At 37.7% G+C, this 21,514-nt stretch overlaps 1 protein-coding gene across 1 annotated transcript in view; it reads left to right on the top strand.

Moving 5' to 3' along the window:
- The window catches only part of enah (ENAH actin regulator), a 52,614-nt gene that overhangs the window by 25,132 nt on the left and 5,968 nt on the right, over positions 1–21,514 (top strand). The window contains 11 exon segments of the mRNA XM_043219342.1: positions 3,108–3,180; positions 13,974–14,344; positions 17,704–17,957; positions 17,959–18,449; positions 19,808–19,920; positions 19,923–20,000; positions 20,003–20,121; positions 20,791–20,927; positions 21,067–21,115; positions 21,256–21,307; positions 21,448–21,514. Of these exon segments, the coding sequence (XP_043075277.1) occupies positions 3,108–3,180; positions 13,974–14,344; positions 17,704–17,957; positions 17,959–18,449; positions 19,808–19,920; positions 19,923–20,000; positions 20,003–20,121; positions 20,791–20,927; positions 21,067–21,115; positions 21,256–21,307; positions 21,448–21,514 (1,804 nt within the window).

Here is a 21,514-nt window from a genome sequence, read left to right as displayed (position 1 = left end):
TATTGGTCCAGTCTTTTTTTTTTTTTCTTTACCACAGCAGTGTTTGCTTGAGAATAGCCAGAACAACATGCTGCTCTCTTTGAGATCTCATGGAGTCAGTGATGGCAGTTTAGGAGCTGATGCGAATGGCTCTAGTGCACTTGTTACAAGTGTACCTAAAGACCAGGATGGACTTCTACAATACATCTGCTGTCAGAAGAAGCTCGGTGGTTCCTTCCTCTCATGTAGGTGCTATTCTTACTCTTTAGCTTTCTGTTGGTCCGTAAATAAGCACATATTCAATCCGAGATCTCTGGTTGCACGTCTTTTCATTTCATTTTATTTATTGTTTTTATTATTACTTTTATTACTTTATTTATAACTTCATACAGCTTGAAAAATTACTCACTTTTGTGTGAATTCAGTAAGTTAAGTGCTGCAAGTACACAAAATTATTTTGATAATCGAATTATTTTTTTTTTTAAATAATTAACACACAAACTAATTAATTATATATATATATATATATATATATATATATATATATATATATATATATTTTTTTTTTTTTATTATTATTATTATTATTATTATTATTATTATTATATATATTAATTATTCACCTTGTTTATTTCTATTTTATTTTTTATAATATTATATTGACTTTTTTTTTTCATTATTTGTGCATGCTAGTAGAATAAGTCCATTTGTAGGTTATGTTATCCGTGTGTGATCTAATGGCAGTACATTACCAAACTGGCTTGAAGGAGGATCAGTCCATATTAAAGCTGACACTGAGTGCTTTTGGACCAGAGCCAGCCTTTAAAGTGCTGTTCAGATTGGCCGGGGTTAAATGGGCCAAGTATGCTTGCTTTTGTGTCAGTTTCAAATTGCAGTCATTGCACTGAAAAAATCTCTATAATGTGGCCATAAAAACAAATCAAGTTAATATTTGTATAACTTGACCTTGGTCTCCGGAGAGACTATACATGCCGACTCATTAGATATCATTCGAATAGCTTTGATCATTTGTGATTAGCTCATCACATTTTAAGAGTAATGCTCGTTTCTGTTCGAGGAAGGAAGGAAGAAAGAGAAAGTGAGGGTGACTTCTTATATAACAGGGCCTTTTGCATACGCATTTAAGCTAGCGTAGGTGTGTTTTATGTGTTAAAGACGGTGAACATTTAAGAAGAAAATTTGTAGAGTGGGTTACACGAACATGGACAATCATGACAAGAATGGTCGGTTTTCTTAAAAGGGGCACAGAGCTGTAATGTTAGATTAGATTTGACAGATGAGTTGATTACTGCTTGGCTTGTCCAGATGGCTCAGCTCTAATGTCATATTTTTGCATGGAGTCTTGCGCTGTAGGGAGAATTGTGCATTCAGACTTGTTTAATCCAATTAATGTGTTCTGCGAGACATTTGTTTCTGGTTAAAGTCGAGTTCAGCTTTGCTACTAGGTGCGCATTGCATGCCACGATCTACTTTGCTGCAACTTTCATGCTGATGTAAAAAAGATGGCACTTATTATTCCAGGACAGATGTTGTTTTATGTTGTCATGTTTTGTTAATTGTTGTTTTCTTGTTTTATTTTATTACGTTTTGTATTTTAGGTTTTGTTAACTGTTGTTTTGTTTTGTTGTTCTTCACATTTTATATAGTTTTTTTTTGTTGTTGTTTTTTATGTTTGTTTTTACATTTCTTTAAGGTTTTATGTTATGTTAAATGTTTTTTTTTTGTGTGAAATTTCATTTTATTTTATGCTTATGATACGTAATGTGGTATGTTACGTTATTATTTATCTTTGTTTTATATTTTGTTAAATGTTATTTTCTTAACATTTTGCAAAAAGCATAAACCCTAAAAAAAATTGTTTTATGTGAAATGTTATATTTTCTTGTTTTAGCTTGCTTGCATTTTATTATTTTGGCGGAATCCATTTTAGAAAAATAGAAAACACATCAGCCTTTTTTGCGCAGATGGTCTCAAATCTGCATTGTGGACCAAACCTTTGCTGTGCTGTCAATATTTAGTCTATATGTTGCTATATGGACTACCTTCCTTCACTAAAATGATGAAACTGCAGTAAAGGAACAGGTCAAACAGGTGTAAGGATAAAAAAGCTCTTGTTTCTGCGGTGACCTGCTGTGTGTAGCAAAAAAACAGGAAATGGCAGAGGGCATATGTAGTGTGGTAATGAGCTACAGAGAGAGCCTTACCTCCAGACTCTGTAAACAGACCTCTCTCACCTGCACAATGCTGCATTGATCGATTAGTCAAGCGTGTCATGGCAAAGACTTGTCCTGTGTTCGGTCTAAGCTTTCATTCAGACCTTCTCAACCTTCCTCTGCTCTCATATTCAGCGTGGATTATCAGCAAAAGCTCTTTACTTTTAAAATAAGACAATACCAAGGCTTGGTTTTCCATCTGCATGATATATTTCATGCAGCCAGCCTTCCTTCCTTCCGTTTATATTTTCATAATAATTCAGTTTCTAATAATGTTTATGCATATGCTTCCATTTCTAACAAAGCTCTGTCCTTCATTATGCTGTAATGTTAGATATTGTTTAGGTGAGGTGACTTAATTCACTGACAGTTTTGGTGCTTAGCACTTCTTTTTTTATGCACAGTGATATGAACTGCTGCTGGTTCCTTTAACAGATAATCTTTTCCCCTTTCCCTGAAATATAATGTCTTAATTAACTCTTGCTGTCCAACGGACCTGATCGATGTGTCTTGCAGTCTCTCTCTCTCTCCCTCTCTCTCCCTCTCTCTCTCTCTCTCTCTCTCTCTCTCTCTCTCTCTCTCTCTCTCTCTCTCTCTGTCTCTCTCTGTCTCTGTCTCTCTCTGTCTCTGTCTGTCTCTGTCTCTATCTCTCTCTGTCTCTCTCTATCTCTCTCTCTCTCTCTCTCTCTCTCTCTCTCTCTCTCTCTCTCTCTCTCTCTCTCTCTCTCTCTCTCTCTCTCTCTCTCTCTCTCTGATATCTTCTGTTACTCTTTTGGGGCTTATCCAGCATACTTTACATTATTGATCAGATTTCAAAGTTCTTTCCAAGTTTCAAACTGATGCTCATTCCAGATTTATTTATTTTTTTTATTTTTTGTCTCTTCTTTTTCACAGGTCCCCCGATGCCAAGACAGACCCCTCAGGTGCAGAATGGCCCATCACCAGAGGAGCTGGAGGTGCAAAGAAGGTAAAAACCAAAGTTACAGACACTGACTGCAGTAAATTGTATAAACAGCGGTTGATGTGTAACAGTAAATTGAAAAAGGCTTTGGGTTATGATATGCATATTCATATTTTACAGGCGTGGTAAGTTATTTATTTGTTTCTTTGTTTACTTGTTTTCACCAAATCCCAACAGAACTGTGATTTTTATTAATTCAGTTTAATTCTTTAGGTACAAAATAGAAAATGAATTACAATTGACTGATTCAAAATAAGTTTGTTTACATACTCTGTATGTGTGTATTCTGTATATTTATTATTTATATATGAATACACACACTTATTTGTATAATTAAAGAAAATATGTTAGAGATATATATATATATATATATATATATATATATATATATATATATATATATATATATATATATATATATATATATAGTCTTTGTATTTAGATTATATAGATTATATATACGTATACAAATGTATATATTTAAATATATATATATTATGACACCATCGGCCACAAGACCAATTCATAAGTGTTTAGATTATAGATATATCATATTGGGCTGAATAAATATGCTTTCCATTGATTCATTGTTTGTTATGATAGGACAGTATTTGGCTGAGATACAATCATTTGAATATCTGGAATCTGAGGGCACAAAAAAATCCAAATAATGAGAAAATCTATTTTAAATTTGTCCAAATTAGGTTCTTAGCAATACATATGAAAAATTTGATTTTCATATATTTAAGGTTGGTAACATTATCTTATCTTATTCACAATATTCTAATGATTTTTGGCATAAAGAAAAAAATTCAAAATACAATGTATTTTTGGCTATTGCTACAAATATACCCCATCGACTTAAGGTTTTGTGGTCCAGGGTCACATATATGTAAGAGGTAATGTACATCCAGCAGATTGTTGTCGCAGAATAAATGCCTGACAGGTTTATCGGCTGTTGTATAAAACTGAAGGGCTTTATTCCGTTTATAACAACCTGCTGGATGTACGTTATCCCGCATATTACACGGCTACTTCTCATACAAGTGAATAAGTAGACACAAAGCACCGGGGGGGTCAGTCAAGTCATTTTCTGTCCACTGCTGAACTTTCGTTTTTTTCTGTACATGTTGAAATTATTGTTGTACATACATTTTAACTTGCGGTTACGTGTGTTTAGAGTGATACGTATTATTACTAGCAGTCAAGATGATTTAGAGTACCAGGATGAGCCTGTGTAAGTAGTTTTACCAGTTGTTATAAATAGAAATAACAAACTTTGGAATGTGGCCACCGACCAATCAGAATAGAGTATTCCAAGAAGATGTCTAATAAGTGTGTGTTAATGTATACATAATAAATATACACAGTACTCACAAATATAGTATGTAACAAACTTTTATTATGAATCAGTAAATCGCGGTTAATCAATTTGCAGCCCTAGTATAAAATTAGCTGTAGTGGGAAAATGACATCCAAAAAACTTCCAGCCCTTGCAAGAACACGTGCACTCATAGATTACGAGCTGACATCTGCATGTGTGATGGTGAGAATATGAACCAGGTGAACTCTCACACTGCAGAATCAAACGCAGATAGTGCAGCAATGTAATGTTAATGTCTGTTGGACTAAGTTCAGTTAAATCACCACTTTGAAGCCTTGAATTCGCTTTTTCATGAGCGTGTTTTATCAAGATTTCTTTGGACTTCAAAGGATGAAGGAGGCTGTTACTCACCCTGGTCTTGTTAATGAAAAGCTTTTCTGCAATGAGTTCCCAAAGGAAGAAGCAGTCAAGGTTGAGGCTGCTTGACTGGAATATACGCTCAAAGCTCACTGCTTGCTTGTCAGAGTTTTCTTTCTACTTTTTGCTTTAATAATAGAATGCCATTGATGCAACTCTTGCATCTTCGTTGGGTTTTTCACTGCGGTAAGGCTTAAAATGTTACCAAGAGTTGGTGCTATATTGTGGATATAGTCATTTTAAGTCTTGTTGAGCATGGCAATTCACAAATCTGAAAAACCTGAAATCTGAGGAGAAAAAAAAAAAAAAAAAGTATATTGATTTTGTGCGTGTGTGTGTATATGTCTTCTTTGATTTATTTGTCACATACGTTAATTTATAGTAACATTTGAGATTTTAGAATGGGAAAAGGGTCTGTTTTATAAAAGTGTTGTCGTTAATTACTCAATGAACGTTATTACCCTTTGCCTTGACGGAGAGCAGAGAAAGATCTTCTACAGATCTGTTGCGTGAGTGTTTCTCCATCAGAGATGCATCATTCCATGAGACGAACCCAAGGGAGTCTGGGATGCTCTGTAGAATACTGAATATGATCTCAGTCTTTTGATGGTGACTCAGCAGTGGTCATGTCCTAGTTCTCTGCTATAGAAGAAATGTCAAATCTTCACAGGCTTTATCTGCAGAGCCCCTGCAGCCTGTTAAACATTAACCATTGGTGTATTCCCTGCGTGCTGTGAGCCAGGCGAGGACGGCGTTGGGCGATGCCGCACGTCCTGCATAACAAACATTGTTTGGCTGGCTTTTTCACTCCAGACAGATATGCTCCACAGCAAAATGAAGCCCTTGAGGAGGGTGCACGGCTTCAGTGCACTTGATGTTTTATAATCATGTGCATGTCGCATCAAGGCGGTGTTTTGGGGTTTATTAAAATATTGTGGGACAGACATGGTTAAATGGAGTGAACTTTCCCTTGAAACAGTCATTCATACGTTCATACATCTTGTGTTCGTCAGTCAGGTGCTGTAGTGTACATATAGTGGAAATGTTCCTTAAAAGGATATTTTCCCCTTTCTGCGGAAGATCTGCCAGAAAGTAAAGGGCTCATATTCTCTAAAAGAATGTCTTTGAGTGCGTGTAATAGAGTTGGCCTGCTGCCGCCCACCCGGCTGGCCACGGCGTGCCGGCTCACAGCCATATTTAGCTATTGCAGTCAATGGAACTGGATGCATGCTTGGTGTCTGATGTCATCTCGTGATGCAAACCTGATACAATGCTGCTGTGAAGGAGAGCATGAAGAAAGGAATGAGAGGCAGGTTACTCACAGACAGTTTCTAAACAGCTATCAGGGCATCTGCATACTGTCAGAAGACGAATTAGTGCTGTAAGACAGGTCACAGGGCTCTGGTGGATTTCTAATAAAAAAAAAATAAAAAAAAAAAAAGGTCACAGGCTTGCATAGAAGGTGCTACTAGGAATTGTAGTTATTTTTATAATGCACCGACTGAATGGTTGCCATTGCTGCAACAGACACAACTTTATATTCATAACATGACTTTTATTTTGAACACAGAGTGCTATTTATCTTAATGGGTAGTTTGACCAGTGCAGACCACCTTAAAATGACACATGATTTTGAAGAAATTAGAGTTGCATAATATCCTAATACTTGTAGTAACAATTACATTGAAGAAGGGACAGAAAAGTGAAGTTTCAGAATAATTTCAGAATAGAGACTTCAAGAGAATTCTGTGGTTTTGCGTTTAAATTCTTTTAGTATGAGTCTGTGTCCATTTTTATTTGCTTGTTCAAAACAACCACTATGTTTGAGGCCCAGAATGTTTCTTCCCCGAGCAGTTGTTCGGAATTGTTCTTTTTTTTTGTCTTTTAATTTTGTGGAGAGTTTTAGCACACACATGCTTTGAATTAGAGACTCAAGCATTTCTGTAAACCTCACGATGAAATAATGACAAAAAGCTCTCGAACGACCTCAGAAATGATCCTGTGGTGCATTTATACCCCTTTAGGCCATCCCCTGTACTGAGACATGCTACGTTTGTATTACTTTCCTGCTGAGAAAAATAAATATTTGCCCATGAATCCCATCACCAGGACATCACGGATTGGATTCCTGTGGGTTATATACAAAATATAGGTTGTACTTTTTCACTTTCGTGTTTTACTACAGCCTGTTCAAACTCCAGCAGGACCGCAGTGACATGTGGGTCGACTCATGTTCTGTGAGCCAAAAATATCCTGTATTAGTATTTGATTAAAAAGACATGAAGTGGCATAATGGGGGGATAAAAATAGTCAGCGGGACGTTGATACAGGTTTGCTGCTCTGCCGGCTTTCAGCACATCTGTCAGGTGGAGACACAAAAGAACACCCCCCCCCAACCATTTCCTGCTAGCAGGGAGAGAAAAGAGCCACCACCTCATTAGCAGACTGATAGCATCATTTAAAGCCGATTGTCATAATCATAGACACTTCTTCACACTTCAGCACAATAATGCGCCGGATCGCTCAGCAGCCTTATCCGGATGTCTGTCATCGCTTTATGAATGACCCTTCAGCTACAGAAAGCTCACATCCTGCTTTCTGAGCTCCTTCGGGATGTGCTGTACCGCCCTCTCTGTTCAAAGATGTTCTTCCTTCTTTTGTAAGAAGAAATCAGTGAGCTGGGTCCAAATTTGTCGATATTTTGGAGGAAGCCTTGAAAAAGGCACCATATGGCTTAGCTTGGACACCGCCAATATAACCAAATTGCTGAGCCTTTCCAGGAGAGAGGGAGGTTGGACTTGCCAAAAAGACTTCAATATGGTGCTCATTCTGCTCTCTTACACACAATGGTCTGTCATTGTTTAGTCAGTGTTGGTTTTTTCTGCACATAATTATTTTTTAGATTTTCAAGCTGTTTTCTCAAATATTGGTAGTGATAATTTGGACTACTTATGGTTTTCGTTTACACCACTAATCTTCATACAGCATTTTGGGCTGTTCTAGTTTGAGAATGATATATACATAGCTTCACATAGATTTCTACTTGACGAGTGTTTAATTAGTGATGTTAGACTTAATCCTTAAAACAAGTTACTTAAAGCAACATTTGTTGTAAGAGTAACGAAAGTAAGGGTTTTCAAGTGCTTTCTTCCACATTATCCACATTGTTCTTATGCCAAATGATGCCTTGTACAAGTTATGGGAACAACTTTTTACACCATAAATGTTTACACATTGGCATTATTTCACTCACCCTTCAATGGTAGGCTATTAAAAGGATTAACAAACTACTTTCAGCATATCATGAAAAACTCCTAAATCTAATGGACATGTTAAATATTATTATAGTAATGTAATGCTATATTTTGTAACAATTACATCATCTGTGTAAAAAACATGAAAAGAGACATGAAGATTTGGGGGGAAAAAATGACAGTGTGGACCACAGATGTACAGTATATTATGCTTTTTTCATTTACTTGCAGTAGAATACAAAGAATACAGGAGGAAAATAATGCAGTAGGTTGAAATATGACATTCTGTAGACACTGTTTGCGATATCACGTCACTAATAAATGTAATGTTATTTTCCTAAGTTCTGAAAATAGAAAATTAATGAAAATGTACAGCCCATTCATTTAAAAAGGAGAATGATTATTTGTAGCATTATTTTTCCTATGATTTGATTTTTAAATGTTTTTTTGGGTGGAACATGCCTAGACCGGAAATGCGTTACGTCTCTTTAGGAAAAAGGTAGATACACTTGAAAAAAATCTGCTAGTGCTATAAAACAAAACACACTTGTATTAAAAGACAGGTTAGATAACTAACTGTAAATTTCTTCAAGATTTTCATTTTTTTTTTAACTAGAAAATTAGAAAAAAACACTATGGTAATTTAACAACTTGACAAGCAGCAAAGTAATTATTTTTATATGCAATACAGATTTTCTATATCTTATCAACCTGTATTTTTTTTTTTTTACTGTAGTACTACTGTTTTAAAACCTAATGAAGTCATACTGCCTTTGGAATCTGTTGTAGTAAGTTGTTGGAAGACATTCTGAATCAGGCTGTGAGCCGCCTACACTCCCTTAGCTACTGTTTCCTTGGTAACTGATGTCAGGAACGGAGACGCCAATAAATGGATCTGCTGCATGTTTCCCATCTTTTAAGTCCTTCCATGCTCGAGAAGGGAGTGTTGGGGCGGGCTGTAATTTTGCATGGTTTGTAGTTTTCCCCAATATTAAAAATACTCTAAACTGCAGTAGAACTGCCATAAACTAGAGCAAATTCCAAATTGATAGAGGAATCAATCTATTTGATCATTGTTTTAAAATTTAAAATAGTTTTAAATTACTTGCCTTTCTCACTCTGTGGGCCCTTCTCTGGGTCTGCTCTAAAATATGAGAACAGTGCCTGTCATGCTTTAGTAAGTCATTCCAGTGAAACAAAATCGTACCTTTTAAGTGGCCGTGAGTTTTGTGGAAAGAGGTAATTATATAAATCAGTTGGCATGTTGAAGGACTAGAGTGCTTGCTTTCCTGACATGTTTAAAAAGAGGTGATGCTTGAACATGTAAAATGAAAAAGGCCTAAAGTAAGCGCTTGGTGTAGTGGCCCAGCTTGCTGAACCCCTCAACCCCGTTTTTTGGCCCCTTACAGTCTCTCGCCTGAGAGAGCATGGCCCGCTTCTAATTTTAAGTGTTTGCTCTGTTATTTCAGAATGTTGTGATCTGCTATGCCAGGGAATGCGTATGTGTCCGATAGGATTACGCACAAATAAAGCTCTCAACCGAAATGGTGCGAACTGCACTCGCAAACAGGTCTGGGGTGTCGTTCTTATTTAAGAAACAAGGAGCACACACATTTGATCCCATAAAACCTTTTTCCTGTTGGTCAAATGCCAGTTTGGTTTAAAGTATCGTTTGTTCTAAGTTTATTTTAGCCGTTTCCGAAAACAAGAAGCCCTTGAAGATATTGTGACCTCTCCACCCTTTAGGATCACTGGGATTGCACAGCAGTTGCATCATGAAAAGTTAACCTCGCCTAACCCCTATGTGTCATGGAAATTAAATATAGGCCTCTAATATCACGTATCCATTTGACCCCGTTTCTTCTAAGCGTTCGGTCGGCACTCATCTCTATAGGGGGCTTGTTCTTAAACCCTATCCAGGGATGACTTATGGAAGGCTCCTGTACGGCTGCCTCAGTCTTTTGGGGTAGTATATTATCACAGACATGAACGAGGCTTCCTCTGCTCTTTAATTACATCTCTGAGAGCATGGCTCAGGCTCAGCAGGGATTTTGGGGGAAGTGGGACACGCTCTCAGAAATCCACGCCTCAACAGCATTTCATAATGGAGTGGCTCAGAATACAATCCTCCGGGAGCCCAGGTACAAGAACAACTCTGAAACAAGGCAACTAAATTAAGCAGATATCGAGAACTCGGGCAGTAGACCAAACATATGGAAGCTCCTTTTGGAAGATCTACATATAGTGGCCCTTGTGGTTTCACTGTTAGATCTATAAAAAATTATTCCTTTGGAATTAACCCAGCTACATTTGTTGTATCCATTTCAGATAAAGCTATAGCTTCATAGTTCGTCATTAAATGCTCCATTGATTGTGTCCACCATCAACTCGGAAACTGTGGGCTTAAAGAAAGTTAGAGTTTCTCATTCGAAATAGTGGCATTCATGTGCGTTCAGTATAACACAATATCTGAACACTCCATTAGAATCAATGATCATCAGTCAAGTGATAACATTAGTGGAAATGAACAGAAAGCTATTCAACTCTGATACTGTGAATTCTTCAGCTGTCACCTCTAATATGACCCGAATCTTTAACATGAGTCATTACATTTATATTAATTTATCTATGAGCAAATGTATGTGTGCTTACTGATGTTACACATGTAAATTTTTAGAATGAAGAGTGACTTAGTTTAACCCACGATCTGTACTTCTCAACATTTAGGGTAAACTACATTTGTGTCACTGTTTTGTGCATGTAGTTTTAAACTGAATTTATACATAAGACTTTAGTAGACATTCATTAGAAAATGGACTGATAGAGCAGAAGGCGACAGTTGTTAGAATAGTATGGGTTTGAAATACAATTGTCGTTCACCATTTAATCAACTGTACTTTACTCTTTTCAGGTCTTTCTTCAGTCGAAAATAAATTAATTCATAATTTTTTCATTTATCCATATAGTGGACTTCAATGAGAAAATTGCATACTACATGGGCATCAGTAATCTAATTCTACTATATTTATACTATATTCTGAATAAGACAATATTATAATCCGATGTCCCCTCAACATTTTTAAACGTAACATACAGTTATTCTTCATTATGGTTATGGTTTAATTTTTAATTTTACAAAAGCTTCAAGTGCAGTCAACTATGTCATGTTAATATGTGCCAAATAAAATAAAAAATGATGGCATTGTTGAAACCACGTTTTTGGTTTGACCTCAAACAGTTGACCTCTGCCGTGTGTTTTGCCTGTTGCAAAATGCTGCAAAAAGTTCTAGGTAACCGTAATAGTTTGATTAAGGTGTGTGCATGACTGTACTGCTCCTCGATAAAGCGACTAAAATATGAATGCTCCACGTCTCCATTTAATTTGTTTACTTCGATTATGACTTTAGCCGGATTAAAGTGCCGCTATTATGCTATTTTGGTTTTGGGAGTCCCAGGTTGACATGCATGCATGATCAAAAAACACTTTCATTTAATTTATTTTTACCTTATTTTTACAAACCCCTCCAGTGATTGGTCGATTTAATTTAAAGCAGTGTTTGAGAGTACAACATTTGCTACGCTCTTATTTTAATTGTGATATTAATGTGAATGTCCTTGCAGTTGTAGATACTGTCTTGCACATGCTTTTGTATCTTTGGTCTTAGACTTAATTTGAATGACAGAACTGATGAGACAGCAGGTGTGACTTGATCAATTCAGGTGTGACTGCATCCGTTGGAGCTTTAGGCTCTTCTGTAGTGGTCTTAGACTGAGCTATGGTTTCCCATCTTGTTCTCTTCTTTGAAAACATGTGGAGGCATGATGTTACTGCATCTAAACTAGTATTCTCATGATGATGTCGTGCTGAGTGGAAGGTGTGTCTGGCAAGGTCCCAGGAAATGACATCATGTACACCCATTCATACAAAAGGATGTGTGGGAAATTATTAGCCAGATGGAAAGAGCAGGATCACCTGTTTTAATGCAAACCCTGATGATGAGACTCTGATGTGTCTTATCATCTATCCAGTTTTCCCATGACAGCTGTCTCTTTTCACAAACACAGCGGGAGACAGATTAAACTGTTAAACCTCAAGTGTTATATAAATGGACAAAAAGTCTACTTTAAAAGACTAGATTGCCTCCTAAAATGTCTCATTGTTTGCTTAAATTTCCACAACTTTTGGCAATAGTTACATCATACTTTATGTATGTGTGATTATTATTAGGGTTTTTTTATTAAAGAAACACATTTATTTTAATGCTGTCAAAAGATTAATCGTGGTTACCTCCAAATGTTTACATAATATGCGTGTACTATGTGTATTTATGTACACACACATGCATGTATACATTTAAGAAAAATGTTAGAATGTGTATTTTATTTATTTGTGTATGGATGCGATTAATCATCGGTCAGCTCAAATTTATTTTATTATACATTTTTATTAGTTATTATAGCATGTTTGGAACAACAGGTTTGAATCTTTAAAGTCAAATGTTAAGCCTGGAAGATGAACCTTACATAATGATACTTTATATTGTTAGGCTCTTTGCATTTAATTTGCTTTCATTCATGAATGCTGTCCAATTTGTTCAGCCCCTCTTCTTCGAGTTAGGTCCATCTGTCCTGCTTCAGCGCCAGAGCTGCAAACAGCCCATTTTTCTTCGTTTACTGTCCCCGCTGTCCACAGTCTAAATGTCTCTGGCTCTCTAATGTAATTACACACTGGAATTCTGGGCATGAGGATGTGCTGGATGCTGATTAAGCACAAGAGGACTGACAAGCAAATCTTTCATAAACCCTTACTTAGCAGAACATCTGCAGGCGAGCTAGTCTGAATGCTGAAGTTGGCGCTTCTCACACCTCTAGTTACCCATTAGAGTGTGCTGCCCTCTAGTGTATGATGTTGTTATGTACTATATATATATATATATATATATATATATATATATATATGTATATTTATATATATATACACACACACATATATATATATATATATATATATATATATATATATATATATATATATATATATATATATATATATATATATATATATATATATATATATATATATATATATATATATATATATATATATACACATATATATATATATATATATATATATATATATACACACACACATATATATATATATATATATATATATATATATATATATACACACATATATATATATATATATATATATATATATATACACACATATATATATATATATATATATATATATATATATATATATATATATATATATATATATATATATATATATATATATATATATATAGCCATATATATATTTAAGTAGCCATTAAAAAGTAGGGCAACCTTTAGTATGACTACTTAATTGCATTACATCTAGTAAAAACAGTAATATTGTGATATTACAATTTAAGCACAGTTTTTAAATATATCTTTAAATGTAACTTATTCCTGTGGCGACAGTTGAATTTTTATCAGCCATTATTCCAGTTTTCAGTGTCACATGATTAATATGCTATATTTATTTGTTAATAAATAAATATTTTTTTATTATACATTTTAAAAATAGTTTGTTTCGAAAACAGTGATACATTTGATTAAGGATTCTTAGATGAATGGAAAGCTGATCCAAACTTTTGAATGGTAGATGGTATTGTATGGTATTGTACCGAGATAACTGAAACCAAATTGGAATCTGATACTGGGATGGTGTTGCAAATATGTTTTTGATCTAACCTGGTAAATGAAAAATTGTAGGTCATTCCTTTCCTACTGTCATGTGTCCTCAGGCAGATGCAAGAGCTCCAGCGTCAGAAGGAGCAAGAGAAGGACCGACTGGAGCGAGAACGGCTAGAACGAGAGCGCCAGGAACGAGAGATGCTGGAACGGGAACGCGCCGAAAGGGAACGTCAAGATCGGGAGCGTCAGGAGAGAGATCGACTGGACAGGGAACGTGCCGAGCAGGAACGTCAGGAGCGCCTGGAGCGTGAGCGTCAAGAGCAGGAGCAGCTGGAGCGAGAACGCCAGGAACGGGAGCGCGCCGAGCGGGAGCTGATGGAGAGAGAGCGTGCCGAGAGAGAGAAGCAAGAAAGGGAGCACCAAGAGCAGCTGGACAGAGAGCAGATGGACTGGGAGAGAGGGAGACGCATCTCCAACGCCGGTGAGCATCTTTATTTTCTCCAACGTCTTTTCAGAGATAGGACTGACAGATAAGATGTAGACGAGTTGGGCTGGAGTCAAAAAAAATATTGAGGTTTTAACACAAACTAACAATACAAGTGCTTTTTATTCTGTTGTATACTATGCTTAGCATGCAGATGCCTGTGAAATGCTGTTATTATCTGTTAGAAATCATTTCTTACAGTGTTCCAGTTCATTTAAAAAAAAAATTCTCGTTCGGACTAGGGATGCACCAATAATAAGGTTATTGCTTATTTCTATGCCATGGCTGTTTGAATAAAGTAGGATCTCTATTATAAGAAAGCGGCGTTCCAGAAACAGCTGTAAAATTGTTAAATATTTTGTAAACTAGAGTTGTTCCCTTTAAAGCAATCAATTAAAGCATATGATAACCATTAAAAATTCAGGAAAGAAATTGTCTAAAATGTAATTAATAACATCCACTGTTGTGCAACTCTGGTACGGATATTTCTTTTTGTAGTTTTTGCTGTTAAAAAAAATTGTCTGTATTTGGCCTTTAGTTCTGTGCAAAGCTATTGTTTTTATGAAGGAAGGGTCAGCACCTCCTCGCGTCTTAATATATCAATAGGTGATCTTCTCCTGACGTGTCCATCTGTCAGTATGTTGGAAGAGTCTGAATCAACAGCTTGAAAGATGACGAAACTCAGGGAGAGCTGCACACACTAACCACGTTTCCCTCATGCTATCCTGTGTACAGCCCACTAGGATTATGGGTAACCTGCCAAAAAAAAACAAGAATTTGGGTGACGGGTGAAAAAGGCTAGGGATCTTTAGCAACTGTCAACACAAATGTTGCTGTAACCTCTTTTTCTTTTGTAAATTTCTCAGATATCCACAATAGAACAGTAGAGCGTGTTTTTTATTTTTTTTACTTTTTTGATTGTTTTAGAATAAGAAATTGTTCACAATAAGACCAGGAACCTTTAGTAAGAAAATGTTAGTTTTGATTTGCTATTGACTTAAAGGGCCTGTTATAAAGTTGTTCCTATATACAGTATGTATACACGAGTTCATCAATTCAGACTGTATATATTGCTCAGAATTATGCGCCAAAAATAGACGCTTTTCTTCTCGAGATGGGGGATGTTTATGAAACGTGTAACGTGTGAGAGGTCAGGCCCCAGGCTTCGAATGCCATGATTGTCATTTCAAGTGTTAAAGATTTTGAACGGTTTAGCATCGTCCGTGTGTGATGTAATACGGGGATGTCAGAAACCCTTTAAATGCAGAATCGATTGCTCAGGAATGTTCAATCTAAATTACTAACACAACTGCTCCTGTTACACGTTAGTATATTGGCAGTCGGATTTTGTGAAGGAGACTTTATTTAAAGCTTTTTTTCATTGGCAGTGAATTGCAAATCATGACCGTCTTTTTACCTTGCGTTAGATTAGAACAGCGACGTCTTCGTACTTCCAAATTCTCCTGATCAAATGGTTGAGTGTCGTACACTCTTTTTAGACAAATAATTGTACAGCTAGTCTGCAGCCGATGCATTTCTCACTGCTGTACTGACTGGCTGGTGCTCTTAATGTTTTATTCTGAGTGTTGAATTGACGACGGATTGAGTTCTCTGTCTGGAAAGACGTCTGCATGGCAGTTGTATTTTTAGTGGATCTCGTCTTGGCTCGGTGACGTTTCTGAGTCATGTCTTGGAGAATTTTGCTTTTGGGTAAGAATTGAAGCACTAGTAGAACATTTTCAGGCATTTGGTTTTGGTGTAAATGGATATTTATGGTCACAGATATCAGCTAACCATTCACCTCAGAGTAGTACATTTAATAATCCTCATGCTATATAAATAAACTCATTAGTATTAAAAGCATTATGTATGTCTCAAGATGATTTAATACATTTGGATTAGTCTCTCTGGAGCACAGCCAAAAGGTCTTGCCATGTGACCGCCTGTGCTTTAGGAGTGGAAGAATTTCATTAAGTCACTTTGGTGAACATACTCCGCTACATCACGGGTCACGTGGCCTGCTTGTCAAAGCTAATAGCGCGGAAAGGCAGAGGGGAAAAGTGAAATGGAAGAAAGCAAGGTGCAGATAGGATGCGTTATAATTTAAAACGAGGAATAAACAGAAATCAGCAGTACTTAAGTCATGAAGCCGGCGTGAATAATAGGAAAGCGTTAATAAGGAGATGACCTGAATGTAGTGCATGATAATTTGTGTTTGCCTATGTGTTGACGTGTATTTTGAAGTGTGCTCAGGGGGGCGTGGTGGGCTTCACGCAGCAGGAGGGCAGCTGTGTCTGCAGGCTGCTTATGAGGATCACTAGAGCATAAAAATTTGGCCAGCATATGGCAGGCATCGACTCTTACAGTGCAATCTCACCATAAAGCAAAACATGAATTTACATGCATTTCAAATATAAACACCCTTGAATGTGTTACATATATACAGTATAAAACGAAATACTTGCACTTTAAGCCTGGCCTTCAATAACAACTGTATTGTTCTGTAATTGTTTTATGCACACTACTGTTGAAAAGTAGAGGGGTTTTTTTTTTTTATATAATATATATTTTTTTATTCAGTTGGTCAGTACTGGCAGTAAATGTCACAAAAAAATCTAATGCAATGAAATGCTGTTCTTTTAAACTATTCATCAGAGAATCCAGCGATAGAAATCAACATGTTAGAATGATTTCTAAAGGATCATGTGAAGACACTGAAGTCTAGAGTAATGATTACTGAATAATATGCAGATTTGTCATCACAGGAATAACCTACATTTAGTTAAGTTTATAAACATATGTTATGTCTCACCAATGATGTTTCGGCAGAAATGTATAATTACTGGGTAATAAATTCATTGTCCCGTTCATAACGTAAGGTGATATTTGACCGTAGAAAGTGCAAAGAAGTGCAGGCTTTCATTAGAATTGTTTTGGCATGCCAAAAGTGGATGACTAGCCTGTAGCAGGTGTGTGAGGATGTTAAGACACTAACCTTACATGACGTGCATCCAGGTTTTACAGTAACCCTTTGGCGCTCTCCTGAAAGTACTACATGCTAAACTAGATGTTTGTGTAACATTCTGCCCACATGTGTTAAAACTGGTCCATCTTTTCCGGTTCATGATGTTGTCAACAGCTAACCGATTGTACTAATTCCAGTGTGTTCCCTGTTCATAGACAGAAATAAGTACATATGATGGACTTGTAGGTCTTCTGCTGGTTTTCTTGCTTCATTTGCCCCCTTTCTCTCTTCTGTCTCCTTCCCCTTTTCTCTCTTTGTCTTGTGTTCTTTCCCTTTGCACGGTTGCCGCTTCCTCCCGTCCCATCCCGCCCTGTCCTCCGGTTGTGTGCAGCATTTGAAAGCACCCTCTACACTCCTCCGCCTCCCGAATACAACAAGACCACCTCCTCCACACCCGTGTCTCCTTCCACACCCAGCTACCCACCACCAACGCCATTGCCCTCCACAGCCACTCCTCCGACCCCGCCCCTGCGCCACTCTGCGTCCCGATTCGCCACGTCGCTTGGCTCCGCCTTCCACCCGGTCTTACCTCATTACGCCACCGTACCCCGAAGACAACCCGCCCGGCCCACACCGCCGCCCCGCCCCGGCTCCTCCTCCAGCACCGGCCTCAAAATCCGTAGTCTGGTCAGCTAACAACTTCACACCCCTACCGCCCTCGCCTCCGGTCATGATCAGCAGCCCTCCAGGAAAGGCCACGGGTCCTCGCCCGATGATTGCGATCCCGGCCCCTAGTCCGCTCTCCCAGAAACCCCCCTCGCCCATCTCAGCACCCAATGGGCCGCCCACCTCGCTTCATTTCCACACCTCGTCACCCGTCTCGGGTCAGCCGTTCTCTTCGCCCCCGACGCCACCCCCTCCGCCGCCCCTGTATTCCCCCTCGCCCACCTTGCCCATCGCTCCCCTTGTGTCTTGTCCCTCACCCCTGCCTGCTGTTCTCCCTTCTCCTTCCACAGCCTTCCCTGCCTCTGCTGAGCACTCTGTAAACTCTGGGTTGGGAGACTCCTGCTCCTCTGCTCCAGAGCCGCCCACTCAGCCTGCTGACTTCCCCAGCCAGCCGGGTAAGGCCTCTTCTGTGTCGCTCAGCCTCCACTAACCCGCTACTCGGGGGTTCAAGGAGGGGGCCTGCCATGTTGAGCTGGGTTGCTTTTTTTTTTTGGGCTGCAATTGGCTATTGCTTTTTTGGCTCAATATTAAAGTCCTTAGGAATGTTTTGTTTTGTCTGTTAGGTTGTACTGGTTCATCGGTTTGATGGATGCTCGTTTGTGTGGCCCGTAACTGTGTGAAATGGCATGGCATGAAAACACATCTCCACTCTCTCGTGAAACTTTGATTTGAGTCTTGCCAAGCTGCGATATCATCACTTTAATTCTCATTGGTGTTTTTCTGCAGTTTATAACAACCATCTCATTCTGATTCTTGGTTTATGGTAAAGCAGTTGTAGACGTTAACATGTACAAGTTAACTGTCGTTGCACAGTGAGCTTTACATGATCCCACATCCTTTTTGGTTATTCGTCACATTCGCACATTTGTTTCATGAAACATCCTTATTTTAAAAAGAAGCAAAATGAAGATGAATTCGATTACATTTTTTCTCCTTTACTAGATTTTATGTTGCATACTGAATACAGTAAGCAGAGCTTTTCATATGAGGTCAGGTCAGCAGCAATGAAGAAACAAGATCAACTCTTCCTCTGCATTATTTATAGAAGAGGTTTTAGGCTTCACACTTCATATGCATGATGCAGCTTGACGCCGAGCTAAATTCTACACACTAATATGATTAACTTGAGCGCGTTTGACAGGCATGCATGTCATATCGACTTGGAAAACTTCAGCTGTTTATCCAAAAAAAAGCCAAATGTCAATCTGATACCTTCCTAAACTCTAAAGATTTTTGCCTCATAATACAAAGTGATGCAATATCAAAACATTTTAAACCGTTATAAAACAATTACCACAATTATCTCTGGATTTTGTTAAACTTATGTACACATTTGTTTCTTATTATGATAAATCATCAGTTTCTTCCTTGTGGAATAATGATCATCAACTTTTGACAAGTGTTCAGTATGTTTACATCATGTTGTAATGTCATCTGTCTTCATTCACTATTATGAATGAGCTTTGTATGTCATTTGTTGTTTTTTGTTATTTATTTTAAATAGTAGTAGTATTGATGGATTGATATTATATTACTCTACTGTTGAAAATTTCAGTAATTTATTTTTTTTAATTTAATGTACAAAGATGAGAAAAAAAATTATTAAAAAAATGTATATTTTATATTATATTGACATCCATTAGCTTACTCTGAGTGTCGTGATCAATTTCATAAAGCAAAATAGTCATGGTTGCGGATTCAGAACTGCTCATGACATGTTATAACTTTCATGATCTTTTTTTTTATTCATCACTGCAGATTCAGTACAGGGATCCCGACCCTCCACCCCCACCACCTCTCCCTCCCGGTTCCACTGTGACTCCCACCACTGCTGGACCTCCGCCACCCCTGGTCCCCTCCTCCTCCCCACCACCTCTGCCCCCACGCTTACCCCAACAGGTCCACCCCTCCCCGGCCCACCGCCTCCACCCTCAGGCCAGGCCCCACCGCCAGCACCACCTCCACCCCGGCCCCACCTTTGCCCTCGGGTCTGTTCACCCCCTCGCCCACCACAGACGAGAACAAGGGCCTGTCTGGGCTCGCAGCTGCCCTTGCTGGAGCCAAGCTGAAGAAAGTGCCAAGGGTAAGAGACGAAGGACCTCATTTGCATTGAAATTCACCTGAAGCATCTTAACACAGTACAAGGATTGGAAATTAACAGCAAAAATTCCACTGAAAGAGTATTGTGAATATGGTGTAAATGTATAAGTGTAGTGGGTGCAATGTAGTGTTTAAGAGAAGGTAATGTGTAATGCGTCTTATTTTTGTGCAGATGGATGTTTGATGTTGTTTAAAGGATGGATGTTGATTGTTTGCAAACATAGATATTGTCATACAAGAAAAACTTCATACCAGTTTGACAATGAAGTAATATATCGTATCATAAAATAAACAAAAATGCCCCTCCAAGCTCAAAATAAGGAGGAAAAAATGGCCCTTCATAATTAAACTATATCTATTATGGTTTTCACGATGAATATGAAATGCCAAAAATGTGTTACTAACAACCTAGTATTCTAATTACTTGAGGTGATTGGTTTATGTATTTGACGTAAGCCACCACAGATATATTTAATAAGGCAATTGTAATAATTGATCTCAAAATGTAAAACAAAACAAAAAAAATAAATAAAATAAAAAAAGTCCCTGTAAATAAATGTCTTGGAGTGCACTAAAGCTGAAAGAAAAAGATTTATGTTTTACTATACATTATAAAAACATGTTTAATACCCAATCCTATGTGTCACTGTAGAGTGATGAGCCCCTGGCTCCAGCCGCAGGATCAGCGGTGAGTTCTGGTGGTGCTAAGCCTGAGGCGTCCCGTGGAAATGGTCCTTTACCTGGAGGAGGAGGTCTGATGGAGGAGATGAGCGCCCTGCTGGCCAGGAGGTGAACCAGAATGGTTGCAGTGATAGAAGCAGGGCCTAACTCTTGCTTACTAATAAAAAGCTTTGGAGATAAAGTATCAGAATGTTGTCAAATCAATTAACGTAATGAAATTTAAGAATGTACCATTGTTTTGATACAGGAGAAGAATTGCTGAGAAGGGATCATCACCAGAGCCTGAGCAGAAAGCTGTGAGTTAATAGTGTTTCTTTCAGCTGTATGCAGTCTTTTAATAAATCTGTACACAGAGACTACTCCTAATGTAATTTATTGCAATGATCATCCCCTATGTGACTGATTTTCAGATTATCTTTTTATTTTTTTCAATCAGGATGACATTGAGGCTACCATAACTCCAAAAGTGTCAGCCTGTAGCACACCAGGTAAGCGGGAAGTGCTTAAAACCAATGATAAAACTAATGATAAGTGATAAACCAATGACAAAACCCATAGCTTTTATGTGAAATAAAAGATTGCAAATATCATAAAATGTAATATTCATTGCTCTTTTTTTTTTCTACAGATATGCCCAGAAAGCCTTGGGAGAGGACAAACACCATGAATGGTAGCAAATCACCAGTCATTGGAAG

Source organism: Puntigrus tetrazona, chromosome 20 (assembly GCF_018831695.1).
Source record: "Puntigrus tetrazona isolate hp1 chromosome 20, ASM1883169v1, whole genome shotgun sequence".
Taxonomy (NCBI): domain Eukaryota; kingdom Metazoa; phylum Chordata; class Actinopteri; order Cypriniformes; family Cyprinidae; genus Puntigrus; species Puntigrus tetrazona.
This window is presented reverse-complemented; position numbering and strand designations above follow the sequence as displayed.